The following is a 15,670-nucleotide window of genomic DNA, read 5'->3' as shown; positions in this document are numbered from 1 at the left end:
TTTTAGCCATTCTGATTGCTGTGAAGTGATACCTAGTTTATTTTTGCTTTTGTTCCCTTGCCTCAGGAGATATATCTAGTATGAAGTTGTTATGGCTGATGTCCAAGAGGTTACTATCTATGTTTGCCTCTAGGAATTTGATGGCTTCCTGTCTTATGTTAGGTCTTTTATCCATTTTGAATTTATTTTTGTGTATGGTATAAAACAGTGGTCCAGGGGCACCTGGGTGGCCCAGTTAGTTAAGTGTCTGACTTTGGCTCAGGTCATGACTCGCAGTCTGTGAGTTCAAGCCCTGCATCAGGCTCTGTGCTGACAGCTCAGAGCCTGGAGCCTGCTTCAGATTCTGTGTCTCCCTCTCTGTCTGTACCTCCCCTGCTCACATTCTGTCTGTCTCTCTCTCTCAGAAGTAAATAAACATTGAAAAAATTTAGAAAGAAAGAAAGAGGTCCAGTATCACTCTTTTGCATGTTGCTATCCAGGTTTCCGAACACTATTTGTTGAAGAGACTATCTTTTTTACATTAGATTCTTTTTCTGCCTTAAAAAAAATTTTTTTTTAATGTTTATTTATTTTTGAGAGAGAGAGAGAGAGAGACAGAGCACAAGCTGTCAGAACCCGACACGGGGCTCGAACTCACGAACTGTGACATCATGATCTGAGCTGAAGTCAGACGCTTAACCAACTGAGCCACCCAGGCGCCCCTTTTTCTGCCTTCTTGAAGATTAGTTGGCCATATAGTTGTAGGTCCATTTCTGGGTTATCTATTCTGTTGCTTTGATCTATGTGTCTGTTTTTGTGCCAGTACTGTCTTAATGACTACAGTTTGTGATATAGCTTGAAGTCTGGAATTATGATGCCCCCAGCTTTTCTTTTCTTTTTCAAGTTTGCTTTGGCTGTTTGAGTGTTTTGTGGTTCCATACAAATTTTAGGATTGTTCTAGCTGTCAAAAATGCTGGGGGTATGTTGATAGGGATTGTATTAAATGTGTAGATTGCTTTGGGTAGTATAGACATTTTAACAATATTTGTTCTTCCAATCCATGAGCATGGAATATTTTATGTTTTTTTGTTCATCTTCAATTCTTTTCATCAGTGTTTTATAGTTTTCAGAGTACATTATCCTTCTTTAGTTAGGTTTATTCCTGGTTATCTTACGGTTTTTGGTGCAGTTGTAAATGGGACTGATTCCTTGATTTTTCTTTCTGCTGCTTCATTATTGATGTATAGAAATGCAACAGATTTCTGTATGTTGTTTTTGTATCCTGCAACTTTACTGAATTTGTGTATCAGCTCTAGCAGTTTTTTGCTGGAATCTTTGGGTTTTCTACGTAAAGAATGTTGTCTGCAAATAGTGAAAATTTGACTTCTTTCTTGCTGATTTGGATGCCTTTTATTTCTTTTTGTTGTCTGAATGCTGAGGCTAGGACTTCCAGTACTATGTTAAATAACAATGGTGAGTGTGGACATCCCTGTCTTGTTTCTGACTGAAGAGAAAAAGCTCTCAGTTTTCCCCCATTGAGGATGATACTAGTTGTGGGTTTTTTGTATATGGCTTTTATTATGTTGAGGGGTTTTACATGAATGGATGTTGTACTTTGTCAAATGCTTTTTCTGAATCTAGTGAAAGGATCATATGGTTTGTCTCATTTTATTATGTGGTGTTTCATATTTACTGATTTGTGACTATTGAACCACCCTTGCAGCCCAGGAATAAATCCTACTTGATCATGGTGAATGATTCTTTTAATGTACTGTTGGATTCAATTTCCTAGTATTTTGTTGAGAATTTTTGCATCCATGTTCATCAGGGATATTGGCCTGTAGTTTTCTCTTTTTTAGTGGAGTCTTTCTGGTTTTGGAATGAGTTTGGAAGATTTCCTTCCATTTCTTTTTTTTTTGGAACTGTTTGAGAAAAATGGGTATTACCTCTTCTTTAAATGTTTGATAGAATTTGCCTGTGAAGCCATCTATTCCTGAACTTTTGTTTGTTGGGAGTTTTTTGATTACTGATTCACTTTCTTTACTGGTTATCAGACTGTTCAAGTTTTTTATTACTTTTTCAGTTTTGGTAATTTATATTTTCTAGGAGTTTATCCATTTCTTCTAGGTTGTCCAATTTGTTAGGATATACTTTTCCATAATATTCTCTTATAATTGTTGTATTTTTGTAGTGTTGTTTGTGATCTCTCTCAGTCGTGATTTTATTTATTGGGGTCCTTTTTCTTTTCTTTTTGATAAGTCTGCTAGAGATTTATCAATTTTATTAATTTTTTCACAGAACCAGCTCCCAGTTTCATTAATCTGTTCTATCATTTTTTAGTTCCTGTGTCATTTATTTCTGCTCTCATCTTTACTATTTCCCTTCTCTCTTTAGCCTTCGTTTGTTTATCTCTTTCAACCTCCTTTAGGTATAAAGTTAGGTTGTTTATTTGAGATTTTTCTTGCAACTTGAGGTAGGCCTGTGTTGATATATACTTTCCTCTTTGTGATGCTTTTGCTTCATCACAAAGGTTTCAGACCGTTATGTTCTCATTTTCATTTGTTTCTATTTTTAAAATTTCTTCTTTGATTTCCTGTTTGACCCATTCATTCTTTAGTAGCATGTTGTTTAACCTCCATGTATTTGTGGTCTTTCCAAATTTTTTGTTGTGGTTTACTTCCAGTTTCATAGCATTGTGGTCAGAAAATATGCATGGTATGATTTGTCTTTTTGTGCTTGTTGAGGCCTGATTAGTGACCTAATATATGATCTATTCTGGAGAGTGTCCCATGTGCACTTGAAAAGAATGTTTATTCTGCTGTGTTAGGATGAAATATTCTGAATATATCTGTTAAGTTCATCTGGTTCAGTGTGTCATTCATTTTTTTTTTATGTTTACTAAACCTAATTTTATTTTATTTATTTTTTTGACTCAGTAAATATTTTATTTTTTGCCTTTTTTTATATTAAATATAATTTATTGTCAAATTGGTTTCCATACAACACCCAGGGCTCATCCCAACAGATGCCCTCCTCAATGCCCATCACCCACTTTCCCCTCTCCCCCACCCCCCATCAACCCTGTTTGTTCTCAGTATTTAAGAGTCTCTTATGGCTTGCCCCCTTCCCTCTCTTTAACATTTCCCCCCCCTTCCTCTCCCCCATGGACTTCTGTTAAGTTTCTCAGGATCCACATATGAGTGAAAACATATGATATCTGTCTTTTTCTGCCTGACTTATTTCACTTAGCATCATACTCTCCATTTCCATGCACATTGCTACAAATGGCCAGATTTCATTCTTTCTCATTGCCAGGTAGTATTCCATTGTATATATAAACCACATCTTCTTTATTCATTCATCAGTTGATGGACATTTAGGCTCTTTGCACAATTTGGCTATTGTTGAAAGTGCTGCTATAAACATTGGGGTGCAAGTGCCCCTATGCATCAGCACTCCTGTATCCCTTGGGTAAATTCTTAGCAGTGCTATTGCTGGGTCATAGGGCAGATCTATTTTTAATTTTTTGAGGAACCTCCACACTGTTTTCCAGAGTTGCTGCACCAGTTTGCATTCCCACCAACGGTGCAAGAGGGCTCCCATCTCTCCACATCCTCTCCAGCATCTATAGTCTCCTGATTTGTTCATTTTAGCCACTCTGACCAGTGTGAGGTGGTATCTCAGTGTGGCTTTGATTTGTATTTCCTGGATGATGAGTGATGTTGAGCATCTTTTCATGTGTCTGTTGGCCATCTGGATGTCTTCTTTAGAAAAGTGTCTATTCATGTCTTCTGCCCATTTCTTCATTGGAGTATTTGTTTTTCGGATGTGAAGTTTGGTGAGTTCTTTATATCTGTGTGTCATTCAAAATCATTGTTTCCTTGTTGCTTTTCTGCCTAGATGATCTGTCCGTTGATGTAAGTGGGGTGTTAAAGTCCCCTAGTATTATTGTATTATTATCTTGAGTTCTTTTATGTTTGTTATTGATTGTTTTATATATTTGGGTACTCCAGTATTGAAGGCATAAATATTTATAGTTATTAGATCTTTTTGTTGGATAATCTCCTTTATTATGATATAGTATCCTTCTTCATCTCTTATTACAGTCTTTGGTTTAAAATCTGGCTTGTGTGAAACTGTGCAGCCACTCTCGGGAACAGTATGGAAGTTCCTCAAAACAAGTAAAAATAGAACTACCGTATGATCCAGCAATTGCACTGTTAGGTATTTACCCAAAGGATACAAAAATACAGATTTGAAGGGGTACGTTCACCCCAATGTTTATAGAAGCATTATCAGCAATGGCCAAACTATGGAGAGAGCCTAAATGTCCATCAACTGATAAATGGATAAAGAAGATATGGTGTATACACACAGACACACATACACACACCCTGGAATATTACTAAGCCATCAACAGGAATGAAATCTTGCCATTTGCAGTGACGTGGGTGGAGTTAGAATGTATTATGCTGAGGGAAATAAGTCAGTCAGAGAAAGACAAATTCCATATGATTTCATTCATATGTGGAATTTAAGAAACAAAACAGATGAACATATGGGTAGGGGGGTGGAAAAAGAGAAGAAAGGGTAACAAACTACAAGAGACTCTTAATGATAGAGAACAAACTGGGTTGGTGGAGGGAGGTCGGTGGGAGATGGGCTAGATGAGTGATGGGTACTAAGAAGGTCACTTGTTTTGATGAGGACTAAGTGTTGTATATAAGTAATGAATTACTGAATTCTGCTCCTGAATCCAATATTGTACTGTATGTTAACTAAAATTTAAATTAAAAATATAATAAAATCTAGCTTGTCTGATGTAAGTATTGCTACAGTGTCTTTCTTTTGACTTCCTTTGCATGATAAATATTTCTGCATCCCCTCACTTTCAATCTGTGGGTGTCTTTTGGTCTAAAATGAGTCTCTTGTAGGCAGCATATAGCTGGGTCTTAGGTTTTTATCCATTCTGACACCCTCTATCTTTTGATTGAAGTGTTCAATCCACTTACATTCAGAGTAACTATTGATAGATACGTATTTAGTGCCATTTTATTACTTGTTTTGTTGTGATTTCTGGAGATTTTCTCTTCCTTTGTCACTCTTGTTCTTTCCTTCCCACTCAAAGAATCCCTTTTAATTAAATTTCTTGCAGCGCTGAGTTAGTGGTCATGGACTCCTTTAGTTTTTATTTGGGCAATCCTTTGTCTCTCCTTCTGTTGTGAATGATAGCCTCGCTGGGTAGAGTATTCTTGGCTACAGATTTTTCCCATTCAGCACATTGAATAAATTATACCACTCCCATCTGGCCTGCCAAGTTTCTGTGGAGAGGTCTGCAGCTAGCTTTATGGCTTTTCCCGTGTAAAGTTAGGGACTTCTTCTGTCTTGCTGCTTTTAGGACTTTTTCTTTATCACTATTTTTGCAAATTTAACTACAGTATGTCTTGATGTTTGCCTGATTTTAATGGGAGTTCCCTGTGCCTCCTGGATTTGGATGTGTGTTTCCTTCCGCAGATTAGGGAAGTTTTCAGCTATATTTCCTTAAATAAATCTTCTCCTTTCTCTCTCTCTCTCTCTCTCTTCCTCTCCCTCCCTCCCTCCCTCCCTCCCTCCCTCCCTCTCCTTCTGGAACTCCTATTATACAAATGTTACTACATTTAATGGAGTAATGGAGTTCCCGAAGTCTATTCTTGTGATCCATAATTCTTTCTCTCTTTTGTTCAGCTTCATTATTTTCTGTTATTCTGTCTTCTATATCACTTATTCATTCCTCTGCTTCTATTCTTGTGGATTAGTATTATCCAGTCTGTTTCAAATTTCAGTTATTGCCGTTTTCACTTCTGATTGTTTTTTTAATTCTTTTATCTTAGCAGCCAGGGTCACTCTGATGTTTTCTATGCTTTTCTTAAGCCAGTGAATGTCCTTATGATCATTACTTTAAGGTCTCCATCAGGCATACTACTTATGTCTGTTTTGATTAGATCTCTGACCATGCGATCTTTTCTTGTTCTTTCCTTTGGTATGATTTCCTCCATCTTGGCATTTTGTCTAAGTCTCGGTCTTCTCTGTGTTGGAAAAGCCTGTTGTTTTTCCTGCTCGTGAGAGTAATGGCTTTATGGGGGAGAGGTCATTTAGTGTGCAGGGCCTGGCGCTTCAGGGAATGTTTCTGGTGTGTGCTGCCTGCATACTGCTGCTGTGTTTTGGCTGCTCTATCCTTCAGGCCAGTGGTCTACAGAGGCTCTCCTTGCTTGCAGTGGGCAGTTTTTGGACCTTGGCCAGAGTGTGGTAAGTTTTAACTAGGTGTGTTCTGATCTGTTTATTGAATCAGACCTGATACTACTTCCACAAGTACTGAAGCCTTGCAGAGCTCTCTGGTTGGTAGACCTCATATGTGTCGGGTTTGTGCTGATCTTTGGGGAATGGGCCCACTCTGCTGGTACCGGGCGGGTGTTGGTGTAAGCAGGTTAGGCAGCCAGAGTTGGTGCTGTGCTGTTTACTATAGGTTGTTCTGTGCTTATGCTAAGTGGGGGGAGGGAAAGGGAAATGGTACCAGCCAGCTCCTTTGTCCCTGGAGACCCCTCTCCTGCACTTGCTGTGCTCTCAGGGAAGCACTCTCAAGGACAAACAATTTCCCCTTGTTTTTCCCAGATGTTTTTCATGCTGTCTGTCTCGGGTTGCTTGCCTGCCTAGACAAGTGCAGTGCACTTTGGGATCTATCCCAGCCAAGCCTGCTGACTTTTGAAACATCAGACTTCAGGGATGTGCTGTGGCAGGGGCCTGTGCTGGTCTTTTGAGGTAGAGTTTCACTGTGCTGGGATAGGTACAGGTTTGACTTAGAAGGGCAGTTGTGCACAGAGCACAGGGATATGGGATTAGGAGCAAAGCAGGCTAAACAGCCAGTGTCTGATTTAGCTGCCCTTAGCAGGTGTCTCTGTGCCTATATGAGGGGCAGGGGAAGGAAATGGCACCTGCCAGCTGTTTTGTCCCCAGAGAGGCATCTCTCTGAATGCCCCCTCCCACAGATGCACTCCTAGAAGAACGAATAGTTTCTCCCCCTGTGCCTTAAGTGATCTGTAGATCGTGTCTTCTACCCTGGGGTTGTTTGCCTTCTTTCCAGGTTTATGGCAGTGCTTTCAGGGGTCTCTCCCAGCCAAGCCTGCAGACCTTTAAAACTCTGGTCTTTGAGCCCTGCTAACTTGCAAAACTCATGAAAATCAGCCCCTCTCGTTTTCTCAGCCAGTGGCTCCAGTGTTCTCCTTGTGTGTATCCCTGTATGCTCCACCCTCTCTTGCCTTGCTCCAGGACCAGGGCTCCCTTCTCTCTGTAGCACCAGCAATTGCTTTCTCCCCCAAACCATGTTTCTGTACTTCCTATCTTTCTTCCTTCCTCAATGTGGCTTCATTTCTCCCTCTATTGTGCAGTTTGTTCTGTCAGTCCTCAGGTCGATTTCTTGGGTATTCGGAATGATTTGATAGTTATCTAGTTGTATTCGAGGGACGAGACAAGCTTAAGGTCCTCCTACTATGCTGTCATCTTAGCTCCCCCACTAGCTATGTTCTCTTTAAATGCAAAAGGAACATTTACAAAAAATTTCATATGCTAGGCCATGAAATAAGTCAACATAAATTTCAAAGGATTCAAATCATACAGGGTATATTTTCTGAACATAGCAGAATTAAATTTAAAATTAACAAAAACATATCTGGAAAGTCAGCAAATATTTAGAGATTACTTCTAGACAACTCAGGTCAAAAAGAAACTAATAGGTGAAATTTGAAGATGTTTTGAACCTAATTAAAATGAAAACACATCAGAATTTATAAAATTAAAGTAGTGGTTAGAAGAAATCTGTAGTCTTAAATGCTTATGTTAGAAAAGAACAAGGTTTAAAAACAGTGATCCAACCTTTCAACTTAAACTATAGAAAGAACAAAGTAAAACTCAAAGTAAAAGGAAGGAAACAATAGGGAGTAGAAATCAAGGAAACAGAAAATAGACAAAGGGGGAAAAATTATACCAATGGCTCATTCTTCTAAGAGATCTAAGAATTGGTAAACCCTTATCTAGACTGATGAAAAAAAAGAATACAAATTAACAATACTGGGAATGAAAGAAGGGACATCTCTACAGAGCCTACAGATAGTAAGAAGCTATTAAAGGATTATTATGAACAACATTACACCAATAAATTTGACAACTTGGTTGAAATTCTCAAATCTCTTGAAACAAATTACAAAACAGACACAAGAGAAAGAATCTCTGACTAGCCCTATATGTTTAACATTTTTTATATTTGTAACTAACAATCTTACTGCCAAGAAAACCCTAGAGTTAAATGACTTCAGTGGTAAAATCCATGACACATTTAAGAAAGAAATAATCCCATCTCATACAAGCTGAGAAAATAGAGGAAGAGATAATACTTATAGTTCATTTTAAGAAACATGCAAACCTTATCAAAATCAGACATTAATATTGTTTGGAAAAAAAATAGAGAGTATTCCTCATGAACATAGATGTAAGATTCTCAACAAAAAATTAGGCTATCAAATCCAGCAATATTTTAAACTATAATATGACTAGATAGGATTTATCCCAAGAATGCAAAGTTGGTTTAATATTTAAGTATCAATCAGTGTAATTCACCATAGGATCATCTTAATAGATGAAGAAAATCATTTGGTTACATTCAGTACCCATTCATGATTTAAGGAAAACCCACAAAATTCAGTGCATTAGGAACAGATGCAAACTTTCTCAACCCAAGGAAATTAAGTATTATGCATTACAGGAGGAAACAAGCTATTAGGTTAAGAACTATTTCTGTATCTGATAAAGGTGTTTATTGGATGAGATAAATAAGATGTGATCACAAGATGATACAAATATACAGAAACATTTAAAGATGATACAAATATACAGAAACATTTAAAGGAATTTACAGAGAATTATAATTCATGAGTGAATTTAACAATTTCTCAGGGCAAATGGTCAGTATTCAAAAATCACAACAAATGGAAGGGGAAATTTTGAAGTGCATTTTCAATAATATAAAAATACAATTCTTATGGATAAATTTAATGAGAGATATACAATATCTGTACACTGCAAACTGTAAAACTTGCTGAGGGAAAGGAATCCAAATAAATGAACCAACTTTAAGGATTAGAAGACTTAAAATTAAGAGATAAATTCTCTCCAAATTAAGCAGTAGAGTTAATGCAATACAAATGAAAATACCAGGAGGTGTTTTTGTAAAAATTTACAAACTTATGTGGAAATGCAAAGTACCCAAAAAAGCCAAACTGTCTTGAAAAAGAACAATGTTGGAGAACTTGCACTGCCTAATTTGAAGACTTAACTATATAGCTATAGTAAAATTCAAGCAGTATGATATTCTTATGCATCTTGAGAATGAAATTTAGACTTCATGGTTCTTTGCGTTAGCCAGCATTTTAAAGTTACTTCAATAGCAAGTGTTTTTTAAACTTAAATCTGTACTGGATAATGTAGGAGGAGACAAGCGAAATTAGGTGCAGGACCTTTTAAGTATTTGATATATATTGGGTAAGATAAATATGTTTTTACAGAATGAGATTTATCTCCATAAATGTCATTCACAATAAATAAGTGTATCTTTAATGTGCTATGCTAGGTAGTTTTTCCCTTCTGTATTTTTGTTTTCATATTTTCCCTAATGACTACACATTAAATTTATAATAGAGCTAATAAACTCGCTTTTAAATTGAGGCTTTTAGAACATAAGATTCGTTTTACAACCAGGTACTGTAGGAGTTCGAGACAACTGAATTTTGTTGAATGGACAGGATTTGAGTGTGAGAAAGTGAGAGGACATTACACATGGAGGACACCTCATTTATTTAGCACCTGAATCTACATGCAGTTATAGCAGTGAATAAAACAGAAATCCAAGCCCTCATGGACCTTATGTTCTAGTCAGGAGAGGCAGATAATAAACATAAATAATAAAAATATATACTATCTTACAGAGTGATAAATGCCAAAAAGTAAAATAAAACAGGAAAGGGACATAGGGAGCAAAGGGTAGAGGACTACAATTACAAATAAGGGTCCCCAGCAAAGATCTCTATTGAGAAGCAGACAGTTTATTATAAATTAGAGGGCATGAGGGTATTTAGGAGGAAAGTATTTCAGATAGAGGAAACAAGTAAAATATATGAGGCCAGCACATGTGAGCTGTATTAGAAGAAAAACAGGGAGACTGGTATGGCTGGAGTAGATAGAATAAGTTAATAAAGGAAAATTTGGCAGGGGGAGACAAATGATAGAGCCTTGTAGGCAATTTTAAGAATATTACCTTTTATTTGAAATGATAGGGAAAGACACTGCTGAGATTTTTGAGCAAAGGAGTGACATGTCCTGATTTAGGTTTTAATGATATTATTCTGTGGATGGTTTCAAGGATAAATGAAGGGATGTGAGAGAAGTAAAGAGACCAGTTAGGGGCTCATTGCAGTAATTCAGGCATGAATAATGGTGGCTTAAATCAAGTTGGTAACATTGGAGGTGATAAGAAATAGATTGGTATAAATCTTGAAGGAAACAAGATTTGCTGGCAGATCAGATATGGAGGGGCAGTGTGAAACAAAAAGAGTTGAGAATGACCCAGAGTTTTTGGCTGAACAACTAGAAGGATTGAAATGCTGTTATCTAAGATGGGGGAAAATGTAAGAAGAATATATTTGGAGGAGATTAATAATTTAGTTTCAGACAGGTTTGATTTAAGGTGCATGTTAGATATCCCCAAGTATAGTTAGGATGCGATTGGATTTTAAGTTTAGAGTTCAAGAGAAAGAGGTCCAGTCTGGAGATAATAACTTGAAGCTTGCCAGTATATGGATGTATTTAAAGCCATGAGATTGGATGAGATCACTATGGAGTCAAGATATGAAAGAAGAGACCTAAGGACTGAGGCCTGAGTCACTACCTTATTGAGATGGGGGGTGGGGTGCCTGGGTTGGTTAAGCATCTGACTTTAGCTCAGGTAATGATCTGTTCATGAGTTCAAGTCCTGTTCTGGGCTCTGTGCTGACAGCTAGGAGCCTGGAGCCTGCTTTGGATTCTGTGTCTCCCTCTCTCTGCCCCTTTCCTGCTCACACTCTGTCTCTGTCTCTCTCTCAAAAATAAAGTAAACATTAAAAAAAAACCAAAAAAAAAACATGGGGGAGATGAGAAGGAAACAGCAGGAGACTAAAAAGAAGTAGCCAGTGAGGTAAGAGGAGAACCAGGATAATATGTTGTCAAGGAATCCGAACAAATCATTTCAAAGAGGAAGAAGTGATCTATGTCAAATCCTGTTGATAGTTCATATAAGATGAGGACTGAGAATTGGCCATTAGATTCCTTGGTGACTTGATAATTTTGGAGGAGTGTGGAAGTGAAAGTGTGATTGGAGTGGGTGTAAGAGTGTATGGAAGTTGAGAAATTGGAGACAGCAAGTACTGTATAGGCAGTTGATTTTAGTGAGTTACACTATAGAGATGTGGAGAAAGATGTGCTCACTAGGGGTAAAGTTGGTGTCAAAAGAGTAGTTTTTATTTTTTAAGGGAGAATAATATATTTTTATACTAGCAAGAATGATCTGGTAGAGAGCGAGAAACAACAATGCAAGAAAAAAGTGAGTAGAATTGCTGGAGTGATGTACTTGAGAAGGCAGAAGGGATGGGTTTCAGAGCACAAATGGAGAGTTTGGCTTTTTTTTAAGATCAGCTCTGTGTTGGGAATCACCAAGACCATCCCCAGGCTTGATAATTGTCCAGAAGGATTCATAGGATTCAGCATGTACTTGTACTCATGGTTATGATTTATTACAATGAAAGGATACAAAGCAAAATCAATAAAGAAAAGGTGCATGGGGTGAAGTCCAGAGGAAGCCAGGTACAAGCCTCCAAATGTCCTTAAAGGGGAGTAACACTGGATCCATTTAATTCATACAGCAATGAATTGTGATGTGTGAAGTGTTGCCTGTGAGAGAAGCTCATGAGAAGTTCAGTGCCCATAGTATTTACTGGGGGCTGGCCATGTAAAGACCCTGTGCCTAGCGTGTACTAAAATCCCAACCAGAAGGACAGCAGGTGTGCAGTATAAACTGTATTATTTGCAAAACAGTTTCAGCATAGTGAGCCATTCTTCCATTTAGGAAATTATGGGAAAATCCAGGAATCTAAGGTTCCAGACTGTATCCCAGAATCAATTTATATGCATTCCATTATAAGGATAACAGTCTCAGGCTTACTGTGTTAATTCTTTTCTGTAAAAAGCCCAATTTATTCATAGTTATGAGAGAAGGCATAGATGAAGGATTAGTGTGGAGAGTGATAAGCAAAAGTTTGGCAGTGAAACTAAGGATACTATATGGAGACAAAAGATTTTTGTAAAAGCAATGCTTATTTTAAAAATAAAATATGTAATTGTCAGTGAATAAATATTTTGGAATGCTGGTTTCTTTTTCAACCCAAGTGCACAATAGAGAAGTAACTTGATAAGATATATCAATATGATGAGGTATCATATTGTTATGGCAACCATAATTGTTCTGAATTTTTGTGATGTTTTCAGTTTCAAATAAATGATCTGACTTCTATGCTATAAAATCTAATATTTTGGAATAAACCAAATATAATTACACCTTTTACATCCAATGTAACAAATGGTAAGACATGATATGGTAGACGAAGAGTTCTGATTTTGGTTCAGAAAACCAAAGCATAGCCGTTAAAAATATTAGGCAGGATACAAAATGGTAGCATATACCAGTTATAAGTAAATGAAAATATATTTCTGTATCTTATGCAAGTTTATGTAAGTAGTTTAATTTTCTATTTTTCTATAAAATTGCTCATATAGAGAGGTAAGTATTTGGAATTTTTGTTATGATAAGCCTTCATTATGCCTTGGTGATTTTTTTTTTTTTTAATAGGGTCAAGAATTTGCTCCAAAAAGTGTGGCAATAATTGGTCACTCTATGGGTGGCCTTGTTGCAAGAGCATTGCTTACATTGAAAAATTTTAAACAAGATCTGATAAATCTTCTTATTACACAAGCTACACCTCATGTTGCTCCTGTGTTGCCATTGGATCGTTTCATAACAGGTAAGTACTATTAGATAAACACTAACTGACCTCCTCATTATTGTTTAGGATTAAACAAATCCTTGCTCTTACTTTCTTTAGAGTGTGCTGTAGATTTATCCATGTGTGAAGCAGCTCAGTTTCAAATTAACACCTCCATTTCTGAGCATCTTTCTTTGTGACTTTCAGCTTAGGCTAATAATTGGAATTTTTGTTTTCTCTGTCAGTAGCATCTTACTGTGGAGAACACGTATCTTATAATCCCTAGACACTTGGGCTTCAGTTTAGTTACTCTTGGAGATGACTCTGTCTCTTAAAGTATGTTTGTTAAACTTCCTGTGTTTTGTTAACTCTTACAGTATTCTATTCAAAATAAGCTTATATTTTAAGTAAAACAGTAGAAATGCCTTGTTTTAAAATAAATAGGTCACCATGTAAATTTTAAATAAATTTTTAAACAAATTTAGAATTTGCGATAGAATTCCTAATACTTATTACTATACTTTGCTATATTTTGGGTGTTGTATTAAGGACTTTACATGATGTATTATTATTTCACTTGAGACTTAGAGCAGTCCTGTGAGGTAGGTACCATTATTATCTGCATGTTCAAAGAAAAGTCTAGTATTGGGGTGCCTGGGTGGCTCAGTTGGTTGAGAATCTGACTCTTGATTTCGGCTAAGGTTGTGATCTCACAGTCAGGAGATCGAGCCCTGTGTCCAGCTCTGTGCTGGGCATGGGGCCTGCTTAGGATTCTCTCTCTCTCTTTCTCTACCTCTCCCCCACTCATGCTTTCTCTCTCAAGGTAAATAAATAAATATTTTTTTAAAAAGTGTTATCTTCACTGTTTATTGAAATGTTATATGACAGAAGAAAGTCTTTGAAAAAGAATTCTTTTTCCTGAGCAGTAAATTTATACCACTTCTTACCTTATCGAAATTTGCATTATCTTAATTGTGATAAAAATGAGAAATATACCTTAGTGACTCCAAACCAAAGTACCCATTTTAACATAATATTGCCAAGGGGTAATTTATTTGCTGGAATATCTGGTGCAACAGTACCTACAGTGAAGTTTAATTTTTTCCCTTATTACATTTAAAACTTTGCTTATAGAAATCTTTCAGTATAAATTTTTAGTTTTAATGAAGTTGCTTAAATTTGCTTTATTAATTCTAATAATTACAAATGACCTATAGGTTTAGAAAAAGATTCAAAGGCATAGACTAGTTATAATACTTGTCATCACAATTGAGAACTTTTTTATTACATTTTATGTCGATGAGCCATGTATGTTAAGTTAGAATTACTCAGAATACATCTTAAAAAACTCTTTGAGGTAAGAGCTTTCAAAAGAGTCCAATTTTACTGTTTTTGAAGGCTACTGATGATCTGTCTCTGAAAGGTTCAGGCTGAAAGTAATTCTTAATGTTAGGTGCCTTTCTAGTAATTAGCAACCCTCTTTCTTATTCTGTATTTATTTCATATTTCATTAAGCCAAAATTAGAATGAAAAAACAGAAGTTCTAGGTGTGGCGGATTTTTTAGGAGGTTTTTAGGAGACCCATATAACCTCCAGAAGTGCATTCCCTGTTTATACTTGATGGAAATACTGCCCTTCAATAGGGGAATGGAAGCTGTGCACTGGGCTCTGCACTTTAGGGGTCCCTGCCCTGGCACTGCCATTCACCACAAGGCGAGGAGTATATAGGCCAAGCAGCTTCCCTGTTTGCAGCTGTGCCTTTACTTTTGGACCATGATCCAGGTAACCCCGCCTCCAGGCTTTTCCATGGCCTGTGTGGGCCTCTTACCTGGATCTGTTCTGAGGGCAGGTATATAAACTTGAGTTGTGGCTAAGGGATGGCTCTGCATGAGGTACAAATAGAGCTTGGGTATCCTTCATCCTTGTAATGCAGGATGAAATTGAGATGGGAAGAGAGGATAGTACAGTGATGGGTTAGAGATCTGCTCTTCCTATGCTGTCATCATCTAGTGTCCATCTCTGAGATGTCCTAGAACTTGTTATTTGAACTTGGTCTTCCAGGTTATTTGGAAGATGTATATTTGTCAAGATAGGCAGAGATAATTGATTTAACAGTTTGTTAGCTGGAATTTTTACTGTTAAATATTTAGACATATATAGACATATAGCATGTGTTCCTTGGTCCTCTTGTCCTAGGACCTGCAGATGTTAGGAATGGGTCTGCTTAGTCATATTCTAATTAAATATTGCTGAGATCTTTAATGGGAGAAGTTTGCTGTTCCAAAATGTTTGAAGCCCTCAATAGGATCAAATGCCAGGGTAAAAACACATTAAGTTCTGATAATCAGAAAGGAAAGGAGAACTCCCCTGCCCTGGCCTCAAATCTTTGACACTGTACTGTTTTCATCTTCCATAGATAAAGTGGAAAAATTGCAGATTCTTCCCTTTGAGCTACTTGTTACTTACACTAAATGAGTTACTTACTTTTTTTTTTGTTTTAAGTTTATTTATTTATTTTGAGAGAGAGGAGAGGGAAAGAGGACACACAAGTAGGGAGTAGGGGAGGGGCAGAGAGAGAGAGAGAGGGGGAGAGAGAA

At 37.0% G+C, this 15,670-nt stretch overlaps 1 protein-coding gene across 1 annotated transcript in view; it reads left to right on the top strand.

Annotated features, from left to right (window-relative positions):
* Positions 1-15,670, top strand: part of PGAP1 (post-GPI attachment to proteins inositol deacylase 1) — a 76,320-nt gene that overhangs the window by 15,134 nt on the left and 45,516 nt on the right. Inside the window, exon 4 of the mRNA XM_042994978.1 lies at positions 12,941-13,112. Within this exon, the coding sequence (XP_042850912.1) occupies positions 12,941-13,112 (172 nt within the window). The remainder of the gene's footprint in view (positions 1-12,940; positions 13,113-15,670) is intronic.

The sequence above is a fragment of the Panthera tigris genome, chromosome C1 (genome assembly GCF_018350195.1).
Source record: "Panthera tigris isolate Pti1 chromosome C1, P.tigris_Pti1_mat1.1, whole genome shotgun sequence".
NCBI lineage: Eukaryota > Metazoa > Chordata > Mammalia > Carnivora > Felidae > Panthera > Panthera tigris.
This window is presented reverse-complemented; position numbering and strand designations above follow the sequence as displayed.